At 44.3% G+C, this 25,050-nt stretch overlaps 1 protein-coding gene across 2 annotated transcripts in view; it reads right to left on the minus strand.

The window, feature by feature from the left end:
* Nucleotides 1-25,050, minus strand: part of WDR11 (WD repeat domain 11) — a 646,314-nt gene that overhangs the window by 579,138 nt on the left and 42,126 nt on the right. For both annotated transcript variants that reach the window (XM_069239226.1, XM_069239227.1), the window contains exons 3-4: nt 21,206-21,359; nt 19,430-19,603 (exon numbers count right to left, since the gene is read on the minus strand). In XM_069239226.1, coding sequence (XP_069095327.1) covers nt 19,430-19,603; nt 21,206-21,359 — 328 coding nt within the window. The remainder of the gene's footprint in view (nt 1-19,429; nt 19,604-21,205; nt 21,360-25,050) is intronic.

A 25,050-nucleotide genomic window follows, 5' to 3' on the forward strand; every position in this document is an offset into this window, starting at 1 on the left:
TGTTCGGTAGAATTCATGATGGGTACGCGCTTTACCACTGCTTTCCATGGTCTCTCGGTCTCATTTACATTTGGATAGTAAAATAACTTCTATGTGTGGATGCAACCCAGCAGTGGTGTGTCCTCCATTCCTGGGCGTGACCAAGATTTTCAGTTAAGGAACAAAGGGCTGGTTTGCATCCACGGGTGACAGCGAGCAATCATGTTTAGTGATAAGGTACAAGCTGACCCTCTGACCATTCCTTCTGTGTCCTTTCTCACCCACTCAGGGCCAGAGGTAACAGAGGCAACAAGAACCACTTTATAATGATTCATAACAAATACATGATGCAGATGCCTCGGTTTCAATCCAGGATAGCTAGGTTGTCCTCCTGGCTCCTGGGTAGGCTTTCTCCTAGAATTGTCTGCTAAGTCTCTGTAAGTCGAAGTGGGGCGTGGCTAGGGGGGGGGGAAATATAGATTTAGGCTTCTACTCTGTCCACTTATAGAAAGGGGAGGCGGTAGGGGCAGAAACAAGAGGTGTTATTTAGCTGGACAGTCACTCAGCGGGTGCTGTAGTGTTTCAAATAGAAATCAAGGCCAACAAGGTGCTGGCACTTGAGGGTCAGGAATGATGCCAAACTAGCAGCTGTTACCTGCTGGTTGTCTTGTCCACTAGAGCACACGAAGTGGAACCTCCACCTTGTGCTTCAAACACTGTGTTGCAATCGCGGACACATTCCCAGGCGTACACATGACCAGAACCACTCTGAACGCATTCAGGGAAGTAAAGAATCCCGTTATGGTAGACTGAAGAGATTTTCAAGAAGGGGTGGGTAGATCCTCACTCGAGAACACAGGAAGAAGTATGTGGCAGTGCAAAATAATCTTTGCATCAGCAACTCCCAGCTTCCCCGTGAACTTATGGCGAAAAGTAGCACTGGGGGCCGGGCGGGCGGGCAGTCAAGTAGGGCTTTGTGTTTTCCAAGGGAGTATTCACAAACACGCTCATCACATCCAGGCCACCAGCTGAAAACACTGGGCCTACCAGAAAAAAGGTTGAACAAGGGTAGGACGGTGAAATTGTCTGCACAGTGGGGGGGCAATCTTTCGTACATTTGCTTTGTCTAACCAGTGACATTGCAGTCTCTGTGATGTGAATCACCTGCCTGAATAATGACACCTCCAAAACAGCTCATTATTAAGATCTGGGTAAGCTACTAAGAGCGAAGGTGACAGCGTTGGCAAGGAAGTAAGCAGGGACGGCAGTAGTCAAGGACCACCATGAAACTGTAGAAGGATGTGCCACAAGTGAAGGCAGAAATCAAAAGTCTAAGAAAGTGCCCTGGCAGTTGGATGATGTGAAAGAAAAAGAACAGCGGACTGTGCTTTGGTTCAGAATCCCAAGACACACAGATGACGAAGAACTAACAAATCTCCGTGTTCCCCATTTTTGGCAACCTGTCTCACGGTCTCAAGCTTACTGTGAGCAAATGATTAGTGTACACAGGGATGTTCAGAAAAGGAACAGTATAACGAACAATAAGAGCTGACGGGGAGGATAGAATCTTAAGACCCCTACTGATAAAAACAGAATACAGGACAGTAAAAGGGTTAGTCTAAGAAACATGGCACACACGCCACCTGCTCCCAACAGGTCCCAGATAGTTCAGCCACGGTGTAGCCAGAGCTGCCACAAATGCTAAGTCTAGCTTATCCTCCCTGCACAATGAACATTCAAGGGCCAAATTACCCAGTCACTTTGCAACAGCAGTATGAACATTGGGCCCTAATCACCCCCCGCTTCATTAGCCAGTCCAGAGGGGAACTGAAAAATGGGGAGGCAAGTCAATGTTCCTCTGACAAAACACGACCTCAGGTAAAGAGGAAAGTGCAGAATTAACTATAAAGGCACTTTGTGGCTGCTTGCAAGGGGGGCCAAAACAAATGGGAGAGGAAAGGGAGCTTGGAAAAAGAATGAACAAGGAAAGGGTAAGTTCTCGGAGGAATAAAGCACAGGATAACTTTTTGGAGAGAAAAAATATGAAAAGGGGTATATAGAAAGTACAACAAGGCAAAAGTACAAAAAGACATGCAGTGTGAAGAAGATGATCACTAGTATAATCATAGAAAGGGCACAGGAGACAAAAAAAGAGAACTGGCATGATGAAGAAGGATGGTAATCAAATGGGGACCAGAAAGTAAAGTATCAGAAAAAAGAGTAGGTATTAGATAAGAAAATGGATGAGAGTACAACACATTTATGATAGTTGGATGTAAGAAATTGTATCCTTTTGCACAGTCACCCCCACTTTTTGCTAGGTTTTATTGATGTTTTTTTTGTGGATCAATTCTGTTTATTATTTAAACGTCTGTGGGTAACAAAGGGATTACAAAGCTTGTCGGGCCGGCGGCAATTATAACTTTCAGAAGCCAAATGGCACACCTTTATGCCTACAACCCTGACCGGCCGTGTTGCAGAGGTGATGTAGAGGTAAACAAAACAGAGAACAATGACACCCAAAATACAACCCCCACCCCTAAATTCCTTCCTGTGTGGTAGCTAATCAGTCTGTGGTTAAGACATAGGGACAAATGCACCGGCCTCAAGGTTTGCTAAATCGAGTATGCAAATGTAGGGTAATATTAAGTTGGTAGTGTGTTTCTCGGAGGAAGCAGGTGTAGGAGTTTTAGATTCGCGGGACAAGTAAGCTCATTGAATTCTGAGGATAATACGTGGATAAGAGGCATCCACGTGGTGGTATGCGCAGTGCCCCGCTGGTCAGCTACTGAGGACAGTTTTTCCAACCCCTAGAAGGAACCATAGCTTAAGAAGCCAGGCTATGTACTCCAGGATTCTCTCGGTGCCCCAAAATGACAGAATTACCTGGCGAACTGCAACTAATGCCATGGCCATTACTGTCCCTGTCTGAGAGCAGAGAAGAAAGAACAAAAGCTAGGGGGTTAGGCAACCCCAAAATAGTGTATGCATGAAAACGATGGATCTCAGTATTGAAAGCCCCGTCAGTGTCATCTAGCATGCGTTCCCAGAACAGCTCCAGTTTGGAGCAACGCCACAAAGGTGAAGCAGGGTGCCAGTTCTCCTGCAGCCCCTCTGGCATTCTTTGGATCTATCTGGGTTCCATGCTTGGAGCCGGGCAGGAGTGGGGTACCAGTATGATGTTATCTTGTAGGCTGTTTCAATGCTGGCCGTGTTATGTGCAGAGTGGTGGGTTCTATAATAAGTGTCTTTCGACTCTTCATAGGAAAGGGCCCACCCAGTTCCATCTCGCATCATTCCTGGCCTGCCAATATGGGCGCCTGAGTCTGTTTTCCCAGCAGGTCCTAGACCTCCATAATAAGGCATTTGTCAGCCTTCTTAAGGAGCACTCACTTCTCGAATGGTGGAAGAGGTCTCTGCGTGTGTGGTTTAATCGCGGGTTGCAGCACCCAAAGAAGAATCTGGAGGTACTGTAGACGATCGGTCTCTGTCAGCCCATAGTCCACTTTTAGATGGTCTAACGGGATGATTCCTTGAGGACCAAATAGGCATCCCACCCTTTTACACTCCCCTCCTGCCATTGGCAAAACTGGTCTTCTTGCACCCAAGGTGTAAAGACCAGGTTGGAAAAAATCAGGGTCATAGAGGATAGGAAGGTAGTCAAGCCGGCCTTGGTTGCTACTGCGTCCCATACCTGAAAGGCTGTGCTAATGACTGGGGAGGAATAGAGTCCCCCACACCCAATGTCAGTGGGGGAGTCACCGCTGCTTCCACATGTGTGAGCCCGTTACTGGTTGATCCATAAAGCAAAGCATCAGTGTTTCTCAGAGAGGGAACAGCTCCACTACATTAAGAAGCGGAACTGGGATGCTTGGAAGTATCACAGAAGGTTGGGTACTGCTAACCCCCCTTCCCGGGTCAGATGGCAAAGCAGGGTTTGGGATAAATGGGGTGGTTTCCCTTCCCAGATCAATTTAGTGAGTGAGTCCTGCAAGGTCCATAAAGTAGTTTTCGATAGGAAGTGTTTGGGAGGTTTGGGAGGGGGGGGGGGATTGGGTCAAGGTAAGTGTCTGAAAGAGGTACAGGATGCAGTGTAAGATGGTAATTTTGATCACCACTATCTGTCCCAGCCAGGAAAGGCGCAGGCGGCGCTAAGTTCCATGTCAGTCAGTGTTTGAGAGTTGAGGGCCGAATAGCTTAGTGTGAGAGTTTGCAGTATGGAGCATGCTAATTTGATCTCCAGACAGGGAATATGATTGGGTGCCCAGTCAAAGGGGAACAGGGAGTGGAGGAAATCCTCATTAGATGGGGTCACCAACAGGTACAGGATCTGGGGTTTTTGCATGTTCACCTTGAGACCTGAAACAACCCCAGAGGCCTGGAGTTCGTGAACTAGGGCAGGCAGAGAAGTCATTGGGTCTGAAATGGCCAGGATGACATCATCAGCATATAGGCTAAGGAGATGGTGGTCTCTGCCAAGTTTTATCCCAGTAATGGCCGGGATTGCTTGAATCTTTTTTTATACTAGAGGTTCCATATACATGGCAAAAAGGAGAGGGGAAAGGGGGCACACCTGGATGGGGAAGGGCTGTAAGGCACCTCATTCACCCTCACAGAGGCACTAAGTGCACTATATATGCTATGGACCCATTGTTGGAATTTATACCCAAAGACAAAATGGGAGAAGGCTGCATAGAGATAGGGCCAGTGAACTCTGTCGAACACCTTTTCGGCGTCGATAGACAGAAGAAGAGCTTCCTTCTGGGATCTGCGTTGTAGGTCTAGTAAGTGTAGGATGCGTTTAGTGTTATCCCAGCATTGTTGAGTGGGTATGACCCTGCTTGGTCCGTGTCAACAAGTATGTTTGTCAGGGGGATGAGGCTTTAGGCCAATATGCTTGTGGAGAGTTTGGCATCAATATTGAGCAGCGTGAAGGGTCTGTAGGACCCTCAGAGAGCAAGGTCTTTGCCTTGCTTAGGGTTAACCATGATAGTGGCTTCTAGGATGGACTTGGTGAGGGAACCATGTCGGCAAAGGAGTTGTAGAGTTGTGTAAGGATTGGCACTACTAGCTCAGGGCAGAAGACTTTGTAGAAGTGGGAGCAGAAGCCATCGGGCCAAGGGATTTCCCTGCCTTCAGCCGAGCAAAGGACAATGACCTCCTCGATGTGGATGGGTTTCTCCCGGGCTTCCGAGTCAGACAGAGGCGGGGGGGTGAGCGCGTTCTCCACTAGGTAGTTTGTATAAATCGGTGGGGAAGCTGTCAGGCACAGCATATATAGCACAGTAGAATGACAGACGGCTGCATTATGCTGATCTGTATGTACTTCTGTGGTCAGAGGAAGGAGAAAGAATCACCGAAGGGGAAGTTGTAGTCAAATGGCAGAGAAATAGAGGCAAGCTATGACCACAAGGAGCTTGACTAAAGACAGAAGCATGGCTACAAGTGTGCTGGTGGTTCTGCAATTTGGCAGTTTACTCTAGACAATCAGAATCATTTGCACATGGAAGTCTCCTCCTAGTTACTTCTGAAACCAATAAAGCTTAAATAAGGCGTTGTTTTTTTCTGTCCAAAGCTGACTGGATGGAATACACAACTGTTGCCTCTGAGCCAGTGCTGAACACTTAGCTCTGCAGTTTACCAACAAAAAAGTCATTGGGAGGTCAGAAACGTCAAGTTTAAACAATGACATTTGTCTGGGAGATCTCAGCTCCCAACAGCTGCTCAATTCTGGCAAAGCACTGGCCAGCACTTTTAACTGTCTAGGGGACAAAAAATACCTATAAGACTTCCAGACTGCCAACCTTCATGATAACTACTACTTTTTCGTGTGAGGGCCAAGATGTAAATGATGCTTCTTAATTGACCTACATTTCAATTGCAAGAAGCCCCTCCAAAGAACTGAAATGTCAGCAGAAGCCCAGAACTGTCTGACCTCCAGAAACCTGTGGAGATGACATCCGAGTGTTGATTCAGCTTGGTGGCAACACCACCCCTTAACTAACAAACAAACAAAGCATTAGGTCTCTTCTCTCCAAGTCATCAGGAACGGCATAGTAAATTTTTCAAGCCTTTTTCCCTCTTCATAAGATCCTATCTGAGCTCCTTTCCTCCTGCCTCGTATAAGCCCTTTGATCAGAAAGAACTTATTTGGCTGACGAACATTGAATTAGTTATGTGACCACCCCGCAAACCACCTTCCCAGATACACAAGTATCTACTATCGCACCCTTTGATGTTCTCCACGGAGTGTAATGGTCTAACAAATGTGCCCTTCTACCAGGAACCTTAATTGAAAAGACATACACAAGTAAGACAAAACAAATTAATTTCCATAAACATTTTACTTAAGCTTTCCTCCCAACCGTGAAGTTCAAGCATCAATAAGGCCTAAAACGGCCCTGAAAATATGAACTACTCGCAATGCTGAAAGACCAAAAGGAAGCAATTTCATACAACTCTGACCAATGTCTCTCCTAGAACTAGGTAAGATAGATTTCAGCCTTAAGGGCAGCTTTGGCGTAATCTATTATGCTGAAAGACCCATAAGATAATACTGGGTCAAAGACCTAACACTGGCCCAGTAAACCATTTCTGCAGGTGCCATAGCCCCCATCTTTGTGTCAATCTTGCTTGGGCCAGTGTTTAATTTGAGCCTGTGGTTTCCGGTGCGGGGCACCAGAACTTATTTTTGAGAGCCAGCACTTATTTTTCTGCGAGGAAAAGACACATGTGGGAAAGACGAGAAAGAGAAAGACGGAAAAGCGTCATAAAGAGAGAAAACAGAAAGCTGCAAGAGTGAGCTGAAGGGGCAGGGAGTGGCTGTCAATTATTAAAGAGGCCCGAGATGGCTTCAGTATTACTCTGCCTCAGTATTCTGTGCTAGCACATTTAACTGTAGCAGCTGCGTGTTTCAGAGGAGAGCGTTGGGCACCAGCACATTTTTATTTACAAATTACCACTGGGCAAGTAAAACAATTATGCAGGGGCTGTAGCCCCCATCTTCGTGACAATGTGACTTGGGTCAGTGCTTAATTTGAGCCTGTGGTTTCCGGTGCAGGGCACCAGCACTTATTTCTGAGGGCCAGCACGTATTTTTAGGCGCACAAAAGACACATATCTTGATATTCTTGCCCAGGTTTGTTTTGCGTGTTACACGGTTGTATTTACTTTATGACAAAGGATGAGCCACCTGGATCACACTCCCTTTGCCTGCCTCTACTCTAGTCACATGTTCACATGATTACGTACCTCCCATGCTTCACGGTTTTTGCACTACTTTTTTTCCGACACAGACTATAATTTTTCACTTTTTAAAATTAAGGTTTGTCTTTTTGCTTGGGGAGTTCTTTGGACCTTTTCCTTAAATTCATTCTTTGGGGCACCACACATCCACTGCAGTGGTTGATTGTCCACTATTTGCATGGTCCTTCCAGTCTTAAGATGACAAACCACGTTCTTCCAGCAGGTGGTCCAAGGAGCTTCTCCTACACTATGGTTCTTCACACTTGCTTGGTTATGGTTGTGCTATTTAGGTTCTATTAGATTATTGATTGTGCTTTTAAACTTTTTATTTTGATGAATCCACAGTCTTGAAGTCGTCATCTTTGGCGAAACACGTGTCAACTGCCTTCGTAAGTTTAATTTTGTTTTGGGTTATTTCTAAAATTGGAACTGCAATCATCATTATACTGGTGATTTGGCTTAATAAATAAACTGGACCTGCTGGACAAGCAGACCATCAACAGACTTTATGTGCTCTGGGTGCGTTTATATATCCTTTTAGGGTATGCAAGAAGTCTTCATCCAAACCCATATTCAAAAGACTAGACCATAGTTTACTTCTTTGGACCTTGTTAAAAACCGACAAAAGGTCCATAAATGCTAAGTGTAATTGGCCACTCTTGGCAATAGTATATTTATCTATGGTCAACTGTAAATTTAGACCTTGATCCAAAGTACTTCTACCTGGTCTGAAACCATACTGCAAATCGGATGGAGCTTTGTTTTTGTCCAAACATGCAGATATCCTGGAAAGGATGGCTCGCTCCATGATTTTTACTACTGAATCTATCAAAGAGATAGGTCTGTAGCAAGGCGGGTCATTCCTTTCCCCCTTTTTAAGGATCAGGACGGTGACAGACCTGGACTATGGTTGCAGAATACTCTCTGTAACTGCAGCATTTAGGACTTTTGTCAAGATTTTAGCTCATTTCACTGGACCAGTTTTATTAAAATCAGCAGGTACCCCATCCAGGCCTGGTACTTTGTTTTTAAACATACCATCAATTGGTTTCTTCAGTTCCTCTTCCCTGAAGGTCAGATTTGATTTACCCACCAAAACCACCCTGGTGGACTCTAGGGCTTCAACAGAATAATACCCATAAATTGCCTGAAAATGATCCACCCAAAGTTCAGGGGGAATATACAACCCCAGTAAGATAAGGGTCATTTACTGCTGGACCTGGCCCTTTTTGATGAGTCATCCCCAAACTTTTTGCCTCCTTACTCCTACTTTTTCAGATCTGTTTTTGTTGGCTTTAGGACTCTGGCCACCGCTAACCAGTGCTAAAGTGCATATGCTCTCTGTCTAAATTGTATTGGTGACTGGTTTGCACATGATTGGCATATCTGATTTACTAGTAAGTCCCTAGTATAGAACACCATGTGTGCCCAGGGCCTGTAATTCAAATGTTACCAATGGGCCTGCAGCACCGATTGTGCCACCCACATGAGTAGCCCTGTAAACATGTCTCAGACCTGCCACTGCAATGTCTGTGTGTGCAGTTTTGCACAAACAATTCGATCTGGCAAGTGTGTCCACTTGCCAGGCCCAAACCTTCCATTTTGCTACTTGTAAGTCACCCCTAAGGTATGCCTTAGGTAGCCACATGGGCAGGGTGCAGTGTATTTAAAAGTTAGGGCACATACTGGTGTGTTTTAAAATGTCCTGATAGTGAAATACTGCCAAATTTGTTTTTCACTATTGCACTGACTATCTCTCTCATAGGTTCACACGAGGATTGCCTTTAAGCATCTTTTAAGTGTAGTTTCCCATTGGGAGCTGGTAGAGATTAGCAGTTTGGGGTCTCTGAACTCACAATTTAAAAATACGTCTTTTGATAAAATTGGTTTTTAGTCTGTTGGAAAATGACACTTTTAGAAAGTAGGCATTTCTTTATGAACCATTCTGTGCCTCCGCTTGCCTACTGAATACACATCTGGGTCAGGCTGACAGTTGAGCGGTTTGTGAACTCACTCTAGACAGGACTCAAAGTGAGCCGAGGTGTGTCCTGCATATCCTGATAAGTCTTCCTGGGCTAGAGTGGGAGGGAGGAGCTGACACCTGCACTTGAAAGGGCTGAGTCTGTCCTCATACAATACAGTCTCCAACCCCCTAGAATGAGTATGGGGCAGGGCAAGGAAGAGGCAGGGTCTTGTGCACTACAAAGACTATCCTTTGAAGTTTGCCTACATCAAAGGCAGAAATTAGTATAAGTATTGAACTGCTGACCCACACAATTTTAGATTACTTCTGGATTCAAAGGAAACCTTCCCAAGAAGAAGAGCTTGATGCTTGAGCAGGACCTGCTGCTCTCCCTGTTGCTTTGCTCTGCTGGCCTGCTGATGATGCTTCAGCCTTAAGAGGGTAAAGACTGGACTTAGCTTTCTGAAATCCTGCTTGTGAAGTTTCTACAAGGGCTTGGACTAAGGTTTCCTCCTGTTAAGAGGTCTCAGGGACCTCAAAGACTTCACCTGTCAGCACCTGGCTACTCCTTCTGAGGACCCTGACTGGTCAAGTGGCGGCAATCCAGTTTCTAGGCCCTTGGGAGCGAAAGCTAGCTTGAAACACAGAAAACTCTGACAACTCCAGAACCAGCACTGCTGCACAACTCCACATCGCTGCCTGCAACACAAAGCAGTGGTCCCCGCTGGAGTGTGACGATGCTGACCAACATAGCAGGCCTGACACCACCACAGCCTTACTGAAGTCCAGCGACATCGTGAGTCCCGAGTGCCATGTCACCGACGTCTGTGACAGCACCTATAGCCCTGTGGCATGACTGCAAACCTGATCGGTCACCCCACAGCATCTTGAACCCGCCGGAAATGACGCCTCGCCCTAACGCCACATCACCTCCTGTGTTCTGCAGTAAGGAGCAGATGCCTCACCTCCCTGACTCCATGCACCGACTTGTTTTCCCTGTTACCAAAGGTATTGTTGCTGGGGGTCCGTGTTACTCCATGATCAGTGCCACCCTCCTCGCGAGTGGCGCTGGACTATTTGGAACAACTCCGTCAAAGACACTGTCATAGCCTCAGTTGGAGCTATTGCGTTTCTATTTTTACTGGGATTTAACCTTTTAAAATTCATGTCTCTGCTTGTGTACGTTGGATTTTTGTTGTTTTGGTCTTGTTTCATTTAGATAAATATTCCTTAATTTTCTAAACTGCTGTGAAGTCCTTTGTGGTGTTTTCACTGCGTTTATGTGTGTGTTTGTACAAATACTTCACACATTGCCTCTGAGATAAGCCAGACTGCTTGTGCCAAGCTACCAGGTGGTGAGCAGGGGTTATTTGAGCTGTGTATCTCCCTTACCCTGAGTAGAGTGAGGGTCCCTACTTAGACAGGGTGTAAACTGACTGCCGATTAAAGACCCCATTTCTAACATTTACTATCTCCCAACATTGTGCACTGTTCTTCAAACTATTAACCTGAAGAAGTTAGTCCCAAGCCTCTTCACTAATGTGTTTTTTTATTATCCTACATAACACCGCATCCTTACTATTGCATGGGATTTTTTTTTTTTAAAGCTACAAGCACATTTTGGTGGGCTTTAGTGCAGGTGTGATCAAACCACCTAGAATCAGGTGCTCTAGTTTTACCCTTCCCTAATGTAAGAGTTTCACAGAGTTACTTGCAGATCTAAGAAACACATAAAAAAAAACATTAGACGAGGAGATGGCCTCCAAACAGGTACAAATGTCCTGACCAAAGAAGAGATACAAATTATCCAGTAAAGTTTGCAGGACTACCTTTGACCACTTCAGTCAAGGCCCCTAATCTACGGGCTTGAGAGCCCTGCTCTCTGAGCCAATTAAAGTAATCACTGCCTTCCACTGACTACTAAAAATAACCAGAAGCAAGAGGATTCTGGTCACTAAATTAGCTCCACGCTGTTCTAAGATATTTAACCAAGTAAACTTATTTAACTGAAAAGAGAATAAAGTCAATAGTGGAATTGAAATTTCTCCCAACAAAAGGTAGGAATGTCTACTTAAGGGCTGTTACTCTCTTTGATATAATTAAGGTGCATCAAATTGTTATCAGCCATAATGTTACCTAGAATATTTCCCTGTGTAATGTGTTCAAAGTGGAGGTTAGCCTCCAAAAGTGATTCCTCAGCCTTTAAACAAGGCTGGGATCATAAATGAATAATAAAATCCACCAGCAAAATCACCCCGTGGCACACATTGCCTTTCCATACACCTATCAAAGAACAAATTTAAGGCCCTCAGATAATCAAAAGGAGTGTCCTGTGAATATGAGATTACTAAACTAGAAGATTTAAACAACAGCATTACTGCCAGGAGAAGCTGGTAGGCCATGCTGACCTGGGACATTGTGCAGGAAATATCAAGAGAACTCAATGTAAGAAGACCACCCTTGGCTCTACCCCTGACGAAGGAATGGCTGGGAGAAAAGAACTAACTAACTAAATCCCTCTAAACAGCAAGTCATGCCAGTACCCAGGTCTCTTGCAACCCCACAATATGATTTCCCTTTAATTGACTCAGCCACTGATCATCAAGTCGCTTGTTGGCTAAACCTGCCACATTCCAACTCAGAATGTTAAAATGAGTGTTCATCTTACGGATAACTGGGAGAATCGAGATTGGAGCTATACCTACAGTGCCATCCTGCGTGGGTAAAACAATATTATCAGGGGTAGGCAGTCAGTCATTACAATCAAGAGAACTTAGTAACCTGAATCTGTTCTTCGCATGGCTGGACTCCACCCCTCTCTCTATGGTCCACATGCCTCCTTAAAAAGCTCTCAAAAGGTATTTCAGGGGCACTTTGGAGGGTAAAAGTAACCCAATTGTAAAACTTCAATGCAAATCGACAGAGGATTAATCTGCAAGGCTTGACACATTAGCTGTCTGCCACATTAATTCAAAATAATACAATCGTCCTTGCGTTTCCTCCATCTATTAAGGGTGGAACATCCATTAGAATAGCTACTAAATGGATTAATTTGGGAGAAGGTGGAGTCTGAATCTAGGGGTCAATGGTCTATTAGGAGGAACTAATGATCCCAATAAAGTTGTATGAACCCTCAAATTATGTCTGCCAGCATCAGGGGCTCTCGAGGAGATAGGACCCTGAACACTATGGCATGTCTGTGCCAGTGGCTGAAGCAAGTTACTAGGTCCCATATCCCTGGGTTGAACAGACTGAATGTATGCTGGCAGCCTCCCTACCATAATCACTACCCAATCTAAGAAGGGGAAAAGGCGGGGGATGATTTGCTGCCACCCTGCTACTGTGCGCTAAGGAGGGATATAACTGATCCTCAATGGGATAATTTGGGACCTATGTGCGATCTGAGTCAAGTTTAATCTCTGGGCTGAGAATCAGGAGCTTAGATTCAATCAAGGACATCATTTCTGACAGAGAGGCAACAGCCTCCTTAGTTAGCAAATCATTTTTACTGAGAAGATTATTCAATTAGGGTTCAACAATCACCATTATATGGATCAATTAAACAATTAAATTCACCTTTCCAATCTGGGACAGGCCACCACCCTTGGAGTTAGAGGCCTCTTCAATTGTGTTCACTTTCCCTCCACGGATGACTTCTTTTGTTCCCATGTCCCTTCTCTTCTTTAGGTTGAGCGTAAGCGTACGGCCTCTTGTATACTTTTAAGTATACTTGTACTGTGGGCTTAAAGCCATTTGTTCATGTCCGTGTCATTTGAAAATCCTGGCTTGCTAGTGGTCAGTCATATCCATTTTTCCCTCCTTTATCATGGACCAAATACTGTATAATTACGCTTTGTCATGATCATCTATTGTTTGCGGGACTTTTTTCTCTTTGTTTCCTGCTCCTGTTCGGTGAAGCTTCCCTTTTCAGTTTCTGGGCATTCTTACTCTCAGCGTAGCTTCGCTATACACAAGGCTGTAAATCAAGCTGTTATGTTGGTCACATTTGCTCTCCCTTGCTCTGCACCCTTTCACTGCTCTTTCAGCTGGCTGGATTCCAGCTTTCCTTGGTTTGAATTCCATTTACTGAGTGTGCTGCCCCCGTGTTTATTTAATTACTTGTTTGCAAAGTAGCCCATAGTTGAACAAAGTTAATGAAGGCTTTACATAAGTACCAGTTACATTACACAAGGACATATTCATTTTTTGTAGGCACCGGGAAATTAAGTGATAGTGAGCCAGTTGTCGTGACTGGAATCTGGGTCCTCAGTTCCAAAGTCGGCAGCTCTAGTCGTTGTGCCACACCTTCTCCCTGTTCTACCACATCACTGTGGAGCGCATAAGGCATTCCAGTTCCTTTCATTGTTACAGAGTGGCATGCTGCACTTTATGTTTCCCTCCTCCATATTTTATTTAATTACTTGTTCAAACCTGTTATTGTTTAACGGTAGGGAACCAGGACTTCGCACACGTGAGCATCCTATGTCACGTGACCACCAGAGATGCTTGCACAAAACTGCGGACACCCTCGCAGGTCGCACTTTTAAAGTAGATGCATCAAGAAAAAGACACACAAGCGACTGATAGATGTCCATGTGATTCTGAACATGTAATCTTAAAGACACCACAGATTGTGGAAAATATTTCCGTTTGAAATGAAACCACGTTTGTTGTGAATAAAAAAACAGGCCTTTGTATGTCTTTCTAGATCAAATGAGGAGATGGCATGCGGGTTCATGTGCTGGCTAAAATAGGAATCTCCTAAGTACAATCTTATCTCTCTGCAAACCGATGTTGTCAGAGCCCGAGTACGTCTTCAGCACCTGCATTTCTGCTCTGAAACAGACTGAGACAAATGAATATTAAGTAAACTTAGTGAAAGGCCTGCTAACATCCGGATTCCAGACAGCTACAAGCTGCTGCCTGCAACATCGCTTCAGATTATGACCCCTCGGGCAAGGGGCTTCCCAAAGAACATGCGCACAACTATCAAGATGTTCTTTCCACCGGCAGCCCACGGACTACTATGAAACAATTTCTTTTATCTTTTGATGTTTTTTTCATCTTTCTTTAATCATCTTCCTGGAACCTGGCTGCTGCTTTAAAGTCTGACATCAAATACACAAAATTATAATTCCCTTTATGTTTAGAAATGAATGCTGGAAGATTATCATTCTGTTGGAACTTTTACTAAGTAGCATGGCATATTTAAATATGGATGCTAAATGACAACATTTTCATTTTTTTGCTGCAGACAGAGGAAGAAGGTAAATTGAAGTGCTTTAATTATATGCAGGGACACTGGAATTATGCGGCAGGAAAAGACCGAATTATGAGGCAGGGTTGACCAATTTATGTGGCAAGAAAAGCCCAGTTATGAATTTACAACGCCAATAGCTCTAACTCAAGCATATGTGAGACTAATTGCATTGCAAATGCTTGTTTTCTTGGCAGGCTGGGTAGATTCGGGAGGGTACATAATTAGGTCATGATGAATATCCACTACTGTGAACCCCCTTCTGAACTGCTACCCTTAGTAAGGAAATCACCTGCTCACAAACGATTTTGCTCTCAGAATTCTTCATTAGGCGTGAAATCGAAGTCATAGGTTGGATACCCCCTAGCCCTAGCTCTTTTTCAGCGGACCGGATTTGATCATTTAGGGTTCACACTGCAAAAGAGGCCACTACCCCTATGGGACACAGGGTCTTCATTTTATCCATGATGTATCACACACAACTCTAATTAAAATAGAGTTACCTGGTCGAGGGGCCGTGCGTCACTACAATACTGTGACCCCCTTACCGTGATTACATTAAAATATAACCAATAGGTCAAGCAAACAACCCAGGGTCAAGCACAGTAGTTGCCAAGGACTAACAAACCCCACCTGTGGAGGGAAAACATGCACAATGCAGGCAAACATAACCCACAAAACTCAAAAAGGCAAGAACCTACTCTTGACAGCATACAGCATACAGCATACAAATATGCAATGAATAATTCAGACAAAGAAAATTCCATAAATCTAAAATCCCAACCATAGGAAATATTTGCAGGAATGCTTATGACATTAGGATCGAGGAACACTAACTGTGTGCAATATGGGGCTGAGTCCTATCCCAATATAAAGTGCACATGCCGATACACCATACTAACAGTAAGTACCCCTGGATGCTGGGGGACGAATTCCTATCCTAGAACCTAAGCAAACGTGCAGTAACATTTTACATTTTAGCAGTACAGCCACAGAATAATACCAAAGTTTTAATGTTGCGGGAATGAAATCCCACCTCAAGTGACGTGTGGTAAACCAGTAGGAAGAATCAACAGGACCAGTTCAATAGCAACCTCAGGCCCTTCTGAAGTACAGTCAATCACAGAGGGCCAGTTCAGATAACAAATGACACGACCCTCCAGACCACTTTCTTCAAGAATTAAAAATACTTTGAGAGCGAAAAAGACAAAAGAAAGCCCACTATCCAGGAAGACACTCAAGGCCTAAATAGGAGAATGTCTTTCACCTTGAATCAAATGCTATAATTAATAATTTTGTGAGGGGCACCAAACGGGAAGGTCAAATCTTAGAAAATCTACATGGTATGACTTGGGAGTCTTACCATGTAATACTAGCATGTTACATAGAAGTGACCTCGGGTTCACACCAGTAAACCTTAACTCAGTCCTAGTAGAGTGGCAAAGAGCAGTCAGGCTACTTAGAGGAACATGTGTAAAGCTTTTCACAACACTCCCATGGACGATAAGTAATTGACACAGCCATTTAGGTCAAAGAGGGAAAAGCACAGTGTGTGAACAGTCACTTGTGAAGTGAGTTTTGTGGAACCCACCAGGAGTTAAGGTCTAGCAGGTCCCTAAAGCTAGTCTCAGCAGACAGCATATCATTACCTTGTCCAGGGAGTCCAGAGGTGCTTTGGCTGTCCTTCGAGCTGATGGGATCTGCGGGCGCTGTCAAAATTGCAGCATTTGACAAAAGCACACTTGGGGATGAAGTTACTCCCTACCGTCAAATAGTAGAGACCTTTGAAATCCTAGGACCTAGATTCCACAGCAGGATCTTCCCCACTACATCTGGGGGTTTGGGTGCAGAGGAAGCATTTCAGCTGTCAACTACAGGAGAGTTGAGCCAAAGATGCTTTGCCACGTCTCTCAAAGTTGCCTCTTTCAGGATGCAGGATTTCAGGAATGGGGTCGTTGCAAACGTTGGTCACTATGCTGGGAACTGCTCTGGAGTCTGTGATATCTGAGATTGGGTTGGTTATCAGGCTGGCGACAGACAAGTCTTGGCAGCAGCAAAAGTAGTCCGTTGTGAGTTTGTTGGCTGGAGGTTATCCAGACTGGAGTAGCGGCTCGAAACTTGGTGAGACATCTCTACAACTCCTGGGGTGCAGGTCACCAACTTTCTTGGGGCTCACTCAAGAGGTGCCCAAGTGGTTGCACGACAATTCTTCAGCAGGTTGCAGGTGACTGGTCGCAGCAGTCAGGGGATTCTGCTTTACTTTCTGGCTTCCACTGGAGTCCCTCTTGCTTGGAGCAACGTGTTCTCACCACGGACACATGTCGATCACACAGGTCCAGTATATGGTCTCCTCAGGGCACTTAAGTGTCCTCTCTTTGCTTGGCGGTGGAGTTCCAAGTCCTGTTGTCGGTGACAGCATCTTCTTTGTGCCCCTCCTCGGATTCAAAGTCAGAACTGAGGCATTGGTGCCAAGGGAGCCCCTTAAATTCTAGTTTAGGGTGCGTTAAGGATGTAGGGGACAATGGCCAATAGGCTGCTGGTCCCTGCGGCTAGTCTGCCCCTGAGGCGATGACTTCCTGTGGGAGTGCATCACTATTCTACCCAGAACCCTCTAACTTCAAAGTCTGCCAACATGGTAGAACCTTCTCTTGGCTGAACATACCTCCTAGCCTACCCTAAAGGTGTGGCTAGCCTCTTGGTGGTGTATGCCTCCTGCACAACTAATTTTCCCACCTGTCAGACTGGACAGGGCAGGAAGGTCTTTGTCCTAGGATAGAGGACAAGAGATCACATATCAAGGGCAGTGAAAGCCTTTGAGGCTCACCGCCTTGATTACCGTAAACACTAGCCATCCTGGGAGGGAGGAGGCTGACCAGGTCCTTTGTCTCCATGCTGGGAAAGTGCTAGCACAAACAGAAGGAGGGAAGACTTGTCTTGGTGGCAAATGGCTGAGGGGGGGCACACCAAGGCAAGAGAAAGCTGGCAACTTTGTGGGCATCCTCTAAGGACGCCACCAGGATCTGTCCCTTGCTAATCCTGGGCACGCGTGTTTGATACAGAACATGGGGGAAATAGGCCGGGCCATCATGGAGCTGGACATCTGGGGTAGGTCCAGGTGCTAGCCCATGTTATCCTATGGACTGCCGGTCACTTTTGGTAGCATTATGTTTTGAATGCTATCACAGGTTCATATATGCTTGTGCATACATGTCCACAGTCACAAAACAGTGCACCCTGCCTCCTGGGCTATAGGAGGCCTGCCTTAGGGATGACTGACCTGTGAAATGGGCAGTGAAGCGACTGCCTGCACTTGCATCACAAGCTCCTGACATGGCAGCTCTGCAGAGTTGCTTTTACTTGGGACACACAGGGTGGTACAATCAGTGCTGCAGCACTGGTGACCCTATTACCATCACTGTCCTGGGTACCACTGGTACCATTTACAAGTCCTTCCATTAGTGGCAAAGTGCTTGCAAATGGGGTTTACAAACTCATAGTACGATTTGAAGGAAAGAGCACTGGCACTGAGATCGGATTAGCAAGCCTCAGTGCACTTCCAGGTCAAAAACCACAGCATCAAGCAGCAAAAAGTGGGGAAAGCCCATCCAAAAAGGGGACTTTACAATTGTCAGCCTTCTTAGATGATAAATTAAAAAAACTCAGAAGTCTTAATTCTGCCTAAACCAATTCTATTACCAGTACTCATTGTATTTATCATCCATTTTCTCTTACTAACTTCTTGAACATTTGCCTTGGTCCTGATGTCCTATTCTTCAAAGGCCTCCTAAAAACCTCTATCTGTAAACAATACTTTCTCACAACTGCTGACAACTCCTAAAGGTTATTGGGCCATCAACAAGACCATACTGTAAAGGTATTATTATATTTCATATCAATACCGAAGTGCCTAAAAACATTTAAATTGATAATGAAAAGCGTCAGCCAGGTCAACACCCTGATTTCTTAAAAATATTTTTAAAGATATATATATATATATATATATATATATATATAGTCCCTGTTATTTTAAACTCCATTGTCTAGAGTAATTTTCTACATTACAAATGTGGGATTTAATGCACAATGTTTTGTTTCTTTTCTCACACAAGTCTTGGGAGTATGAGATTTTATGGCACGTATATCTCAATCTTTTAATTGCTTCACTCCTCCTTAGTCAATTAGGTCAATATTTTATGCAGGCTAGAATTGTGCACATCCCTTTTAATGTAGTAAAACAGACGCAGGATAATAACCCTTGAGGTAGCAGCTATGCTGATGTTGTCACAAAACAGTCGAAACTGTCATCAGTTTGATAATATAAGTGAAAAGTAGGCAAGGGGCCACACTTTGGGCTGTGAATGAGGCTTCATCTTTTTTGTAAAAGTAGAAAAGTAGATTTTATTTTTTTAAATCATCACTTTTCGTAAACCAATTCAGAAAAATCTGCAAAAGAATTATGTAATATGAAGTATTTTGAATGCTAACTTAGCATATGTAGTTATGCAATTTAATATTTTGGAATCAAGAAACAAATCTTGGCTTACTATAGCAATTTTCTAGAAACATACTCAGAAATATTTCCATTTGCAAGTGTCTTTACTGTGTAAATTTAGGTTCATCTAAGTATTTTGGTCCAAAATCCTTTATTTCTTGAAATTCCCTTTTTGTTCACTGGGCTTAAGCATAGGGCAAGTTGTTGAAAACAACTGAATGTGCACATTTTTATATCTCAAAATTGTTTGTTTGAATTTGCAGACACCCCGAACAAATGTATACCACAACCGCCTGTATTGATGGGTGCAAGCCTTGCATATTTTTAGAGGCTAATTTATATACCATGTGCAGTCACCTTTTAGTACTTGCTCCTCCTGGTCCTCCCTGATGCAAATGTAATTCCCTGATTGTTCCTTGTTTAGGGCATACACTTATGTCAGTCAGATACATTAATCCATAATCATAAAAGAGATAAGAAGGCGAGGACTCACAGGTGAGATTGGAAGAGTCAAAGGGATCAAAGGAGAAGGAAAGGATATTCTCTGCATAACTTTTCTTCCACAGCTTCGTGCCTGTGTCTGCATTCCAAAGCACAATGTAGTTTGGAGGGTGGACGGCAAGCAAGAGATCTCGGGAAGCATCCTGATTCCAAAGCCAGTGCAAATCTATATGATGGGAGTAGACAAAAGTTTCATGCCACAATTATATAAAAGACTACATAAGAAAAACTGTTAAATATTTCTTTCATTTGACTCTTTTTTTACCATAAGGGTCCCTGCTTCCCATACTTTCACCAGGTAATCATAATTTGTCTAATACAATACCATTTCACGTAAGGTGAGCTAAACAATGGCAGGAGCGGCTCCTCCCTTAGGTCGGAGGAGCGTCACCCCCAACCCCCTTCTTCCCTCGCCAGCAGCAGCAAATTTATTAGACGATAATAAACTGTTTATTATCATTTTTTGGTAAAGGTTGCGTGGCCACAGACTGTGACGAGCCCCTCCCCCTCACTGCACGTGTATGTTTGGCCGGCCGTCTCGGCCAATCACATATGCGCAGTAGGCTCTCTCCAGCCCAGCAACACAGTTGCCGGGCTGGAGAGAGCCTGCACAGGCTCCCAATCTGCCTGGGAGCGCCCTGGCTGGGTGCTCCCAGCCAATCCGGACTCTGCTTGTTTTGAATTTGGGGTCACTATTTCCAAAAATATGCATAAACACATCTCTTTATTCTCCTTTATTTTATTTAAGTCTGTGTTAGTTAAGACCTCTGTATTTTATTAAGAGTATGCGTATAATATACTTACTGATAGGGGCTTTCAGGAAGCCCTTTTCACCCACAGGTCTGTTACTTTATAGCACACTAATCACTCGAGATGGTATCCAGGCACTTGAAAGTTTTGCAAAAGCCACAGCAAAACAAAACTACCCCTGGCAAAAGCAAAAGGCTGGCAGCCACCGCCAGACCTATTGGCTTTACCAATGTGTGTTGTTTCTTATCGTAATTAAAATTTTAGCTTTCTTTTTGGTTTTTACTATCATTTCCCACACAGCAAAGAATGTTCCAATCCAAGAAACAATTACATAAATTGACAAGTAATACCTTTCTTTGTTTTTCATGTTGGTGAATTAACCTACTTCCATCACCCTATTTCTTTATGTTAATATAATGAGAGGAATTCAATGCAGTGTTGTCACTCGATGTATTCTTGTTTTACTTAATGCTGTACTGTTATTTCTTAATAGTCGTTGTCTCTTTATACATACTGTAGCACATGAGTACCTGTTCACATATTTTCAGTTTAACTTTAGAGCTGGCAGATTTTATCGTGTCTAATTCGGTATTCTGAGCATTCACATTTTATTGATTACATTTTTGTACATGTTTATAATAGAGGCCCTCCTGCCTCACTGTTCAGTTTAGAGGTCCATCAACAAAACATTTATAGAAAACAAAAACAGTAGTATTTACGTTGTTTATTTTATTGTGTGATTCAAGCTACAAACAACCGAAAGAAAATAAAAATACAATGTTAACCGAAACTAGAAAACGTGGCAAACGTACTACCACATTAATTTTATTTTTATGTGCAACATCTCAGAACTTTATTTATTCATAGCACTAAATTGTGTATTAAGTCACTATCACGCTAACGGTGAGGGCACCAGCGGCGGAACCAAAGTCATCTGCTGAGACGTTAGCCAGGCTTCCTCCCCTTCTTAAATAATTTTCAACTAGACAAGAAGTGGACAAGGGTGCTCTTCATTTACCTTGAATCGGTTTGGAGTGTTCCTGAATCTCGCAGCGAGCTGTGCCAGTAACCACATCCCAGACAATGATCTTCCCACTGGCATCGGCCGACGCCAGCCGCAGGGAGTACGGAGAGCCCAAGTTATGGTGGTAGTTCTCTCTCGCCCATTTCACCTGCACAAGCCCAGAAAATTAGTGACCTTAAGACATGCCAGATGGCTACTCACAGGACCACCAAGTAAGTATCACATATCAAAGGAAACAAGCATTTGCAATGCAATGGGTTTCACATTTGCTCGATTTAGCGCTATTGGCATTGTAAATTCTTAACTGGACTGTTCTTGCCACATAAATTGAAAATGAAAAGTAAAACAGTTGATATAAGTGAGCTGACTCAAAGCGCCATGACTGCCATGAGCATAAGCGCGAAGGAAACACACAAAAGGAAAAAGAAGTTAGCTCAGTCAAACATATCGCCAATCGTGCAACTATCCATGTAACAGGGTCAGTCTGCAAGGGGGTAACAAAACCTCCCCAAGGCAGGACAAATGTAAAGCCTTTACAAATGTAAAGTGATTACATGGGATTTTTCAAAGGCAAGCCCACAAACGAGTGAAAGTGATGGGCGTGAGGTGGGGGTAGTTAAAAGCCCACAAGGCTTACAGCAGGTCAAAGCACTTGCGCGCTCGGCCATAAAACTGCTTTACTGAAAAGCAGTCACAGACATGGCGGTCTGCTGACCGGAGCAGGTCACCATCCCTGTGAGTGCTGGCTATTCATAATGGGTCACAAATTGCAAAATACCTCATGAATATTGATGAAGTAGGTCATTTGCACCCCATTGGGAATCGCTAAATGTGTCTGAAACATATTAGTACATTTCATTTCACGAGTGTCTGATTGCGAGTCACAAAAAAAAATCACAATTAGAGACTTGCAAAATGAAATGGGTGTACATCTGGCCCTGGATCTCTAATTACAGTTGTCTTCTACCAAATCAGAATAAACCATTCCCCAGGAAGTGAATGTAATTACCCTTCATGCCTTTTATTACCTTTTACATTATTTAAACTCTTCAGCTTTGTAACAAACAAACATTTTTTACAAGCGGATTCACAGTGGACTACCTCCAACAGCACATTATTTGCATATTTGGATATATTGGTAAGTACAGCCAATTCGATTTTATTTGAAACTGTTTTTAGCAGCGTGCAGGTTTTTTAATTTAGTTTTATTTATGTGCTTTTGTAACACTAGCAAGGCAGCATGGATCTCATTTTAATTACAACTTACTTCATGAACGGAACATAGATAGTTGGCATTTAAAAAATATGCATTCCATCGGCAATTTAACCTATATGTCGTTTTGCAGTTATTTCGTTATTTGCATTCGGGGAAGCGCGAGGAGGCGGCGTCACCATTGTGTAGGGCAGGAGCCCTTTAAAAACTGTATCGCCCGTTGAGGCTGGGCTGGGCCACCCCTCTTTCATCTCCAGTGGAGGGTGACTTTTTATACATTTACTAATATTGGGGAACATTTTGGAGCCTTTTTAGTGGGTCTACAGGGTTTTTAATATGTTTAAATCTTATTCATTAGTCTGTTTTGTTTGTTATTTTGTTATTGAAACTTTTGCTGTTAAAATAAATGGGCAGGAAAAGAGGCCCGCTAACTGGTCCCATGGGGGGGGTGGTGGCGGTAGTAGACAGGGAAGTGGCACCACCACACTGGACTCCTCCCTCGCAAGAGCTGTCGGGGTCGTAACGAAGGAGATTGATCTGGCAGAGAGTAGGTTATCCATGGAACTGGAGAACTGGTGTCTGGCCCCAATAGATAGTGGTCCTCGTGAGGTTGTGGATGTGGAGGTGACTTATCTGGGGGGAGACCAAGGTACTGTTATGGTTGCTGTTGAGCCTGCTCAAATTGAGCTAATAGAGACAACAGAGGGTTCTGGTGGCCAAGGCCCCTCCAGAAGAAGCAAAAGACTTATTATCTTCTCCCCCGGCCTGCCCCATGGATAAATGCAGCCCCCGAGAAAAAAAAAGGTCTTAAAGAAATCGATCCCCAAGTCGAAAACATCCCCCTTGGAACTCCCTAAGGGTACGAGTAGTGACCCAGCACCTTGCCAGCAGCTGGGCTGTGATGTTACTATTTTACTGTCAAAATTTCGTGAAATGATCCAGGAGATTTTATCCCCCGTTGTGGCGAAACTATCGGTCATAGAAAAGGCAGTTTCTCTGATATCTGTGCAAGGAAGTCAGGGGAGGCACTGTGTAGGTGGATGTGTGACCCCGACTAGGCGATCCCATCCCTGTGAGGAGTTGCTCCTGCCAGAGGACGCTGCAGGGCCATTGGGGCCTCTGGGAAAATCATCTCAGTTATTGGTTAATTCTGAAAATTCTGGCAGGTCAGGCCGCTCATGCTGAGATTGCGCCAGCTGCACCGACCTCTATATTAAGGGTGGATAGGACTGTCAATAGGCCTAGCTGTAGTAGGCAGCCTGATCCTGATTTTGTGGTAGCGGGGGGGAGTTGACCAACAGTTGGTTGGGAATAATAATCTGAATCTCCCGACGGCCAGGCCTGCATTGACCTGTTTGGATCTCCCCTCTGCTTGTGCCCCCTATGTGGTGGTGTTGACGAATGTACCTGCTCTTGTCCCTGGGGTAACTGAGTCCACGGCCCAACTCATAAACAAGGCTGGATATTGGTTGAGTCAGAACTGTGATTTCTCATGTAAGGATTTCAATGATATTCTGTTTGCCAGAAGAATTGGATGGGTCGGGCCCAAAAATAAGGTGGGGGATGAAGATTGTATTATTATAAATGTTAGATACCCAGCCCTGAGTCAAAGGCTCCTTTCTACTTACCGCCCTGCTGTATTTAGAGCTGGTACAATAGGTATGGTCCCTTTGGGTTATTTTTATGACCACACGCGATTGAGTGCCGGGGTGTCTCCGGGATCTGGTAGGTTTCCCCCCCTCGGCCAGAACAGTCTCCAGGCAACCAGCAGAAGAACTGTCAAAAACAGTAATTTATCCTTGGAAGGGGTGGACTGACAATGCGCCAAGACCCTGGCTATACGGGAAGAGATGCCCCCACAGTGTAAACTTATCTCATGGAATATTGCGGGTTATGATGCTAAGTTATCTGATCAGGCGTGGATTAGGTGTGTGACTAATTTTGATGTGATCATGCTTCAGGAAACCTGGTCGGAGGGGTTGTCTGTGTGGGATGGGTATAACAGATTTGCAATTCCAGCTGTGAAGTCTCTTGGTGGCCGCTCAAAAGGCGGCTTGGTTACCCTAATCTGCCTCTCTAAGATAGTGGGTGCTTTTCAAATCAACTGCAATCACCAAGGTATATTGCTGGTATGGGTAATTTTCTCTAATAATTTTAATATTTTATTGGTTGATTTTTATAACGCTGTGTGGGATGTGGGGTGCCAAATTGGGGCCCTGTTTTCCGTTCTCCAGGTTTTGAAACACAGAATGGAGGAGATGGGGTTAGAATTCTGTGCTATTGTCTCTGGAGACTTTAATGCTAAATTGGGGAGGCTCAGTACTGTGGTTAATCCCTTTATTTTTGACTGCGAGGATTATTCAGTGGATGGTCTGCAGGACTCGAGACATGGTTTTAATCAAGGAACTCAGGAAGATGGGCCTTCTGAATCTGTGTGATATAGAAGCCATAGGCACTCATCAACTCCCAGCCTATGTGGGAAGAGGATCTGAATCCACTATTGACTATATTTTTATGTCTCCACCTATGAAAGACCTGGTGATTGGGGGGGGAGGTGCTGGGGGAGAGTTTCAGTGATCATAATCCCCTTATAGTATCCTTTAAACTCCCTGGGGTCCTACGTAAA

Source organism: Pleurodeles waltl, chromosome 6 (assembly GCF_031143425.1).
Source record: "Pleurodeles waltl isolate 20211129_DDA chromosome 6, aPleWal1.hap1.20221129, whole genome shotgun sequence".
Lineage (NCBI taxonomy): Eukaryota > Metazoa > Chordata > Amphibia > Caudata > Salamandridae > Pleurodeles > Pleurodeles waltl.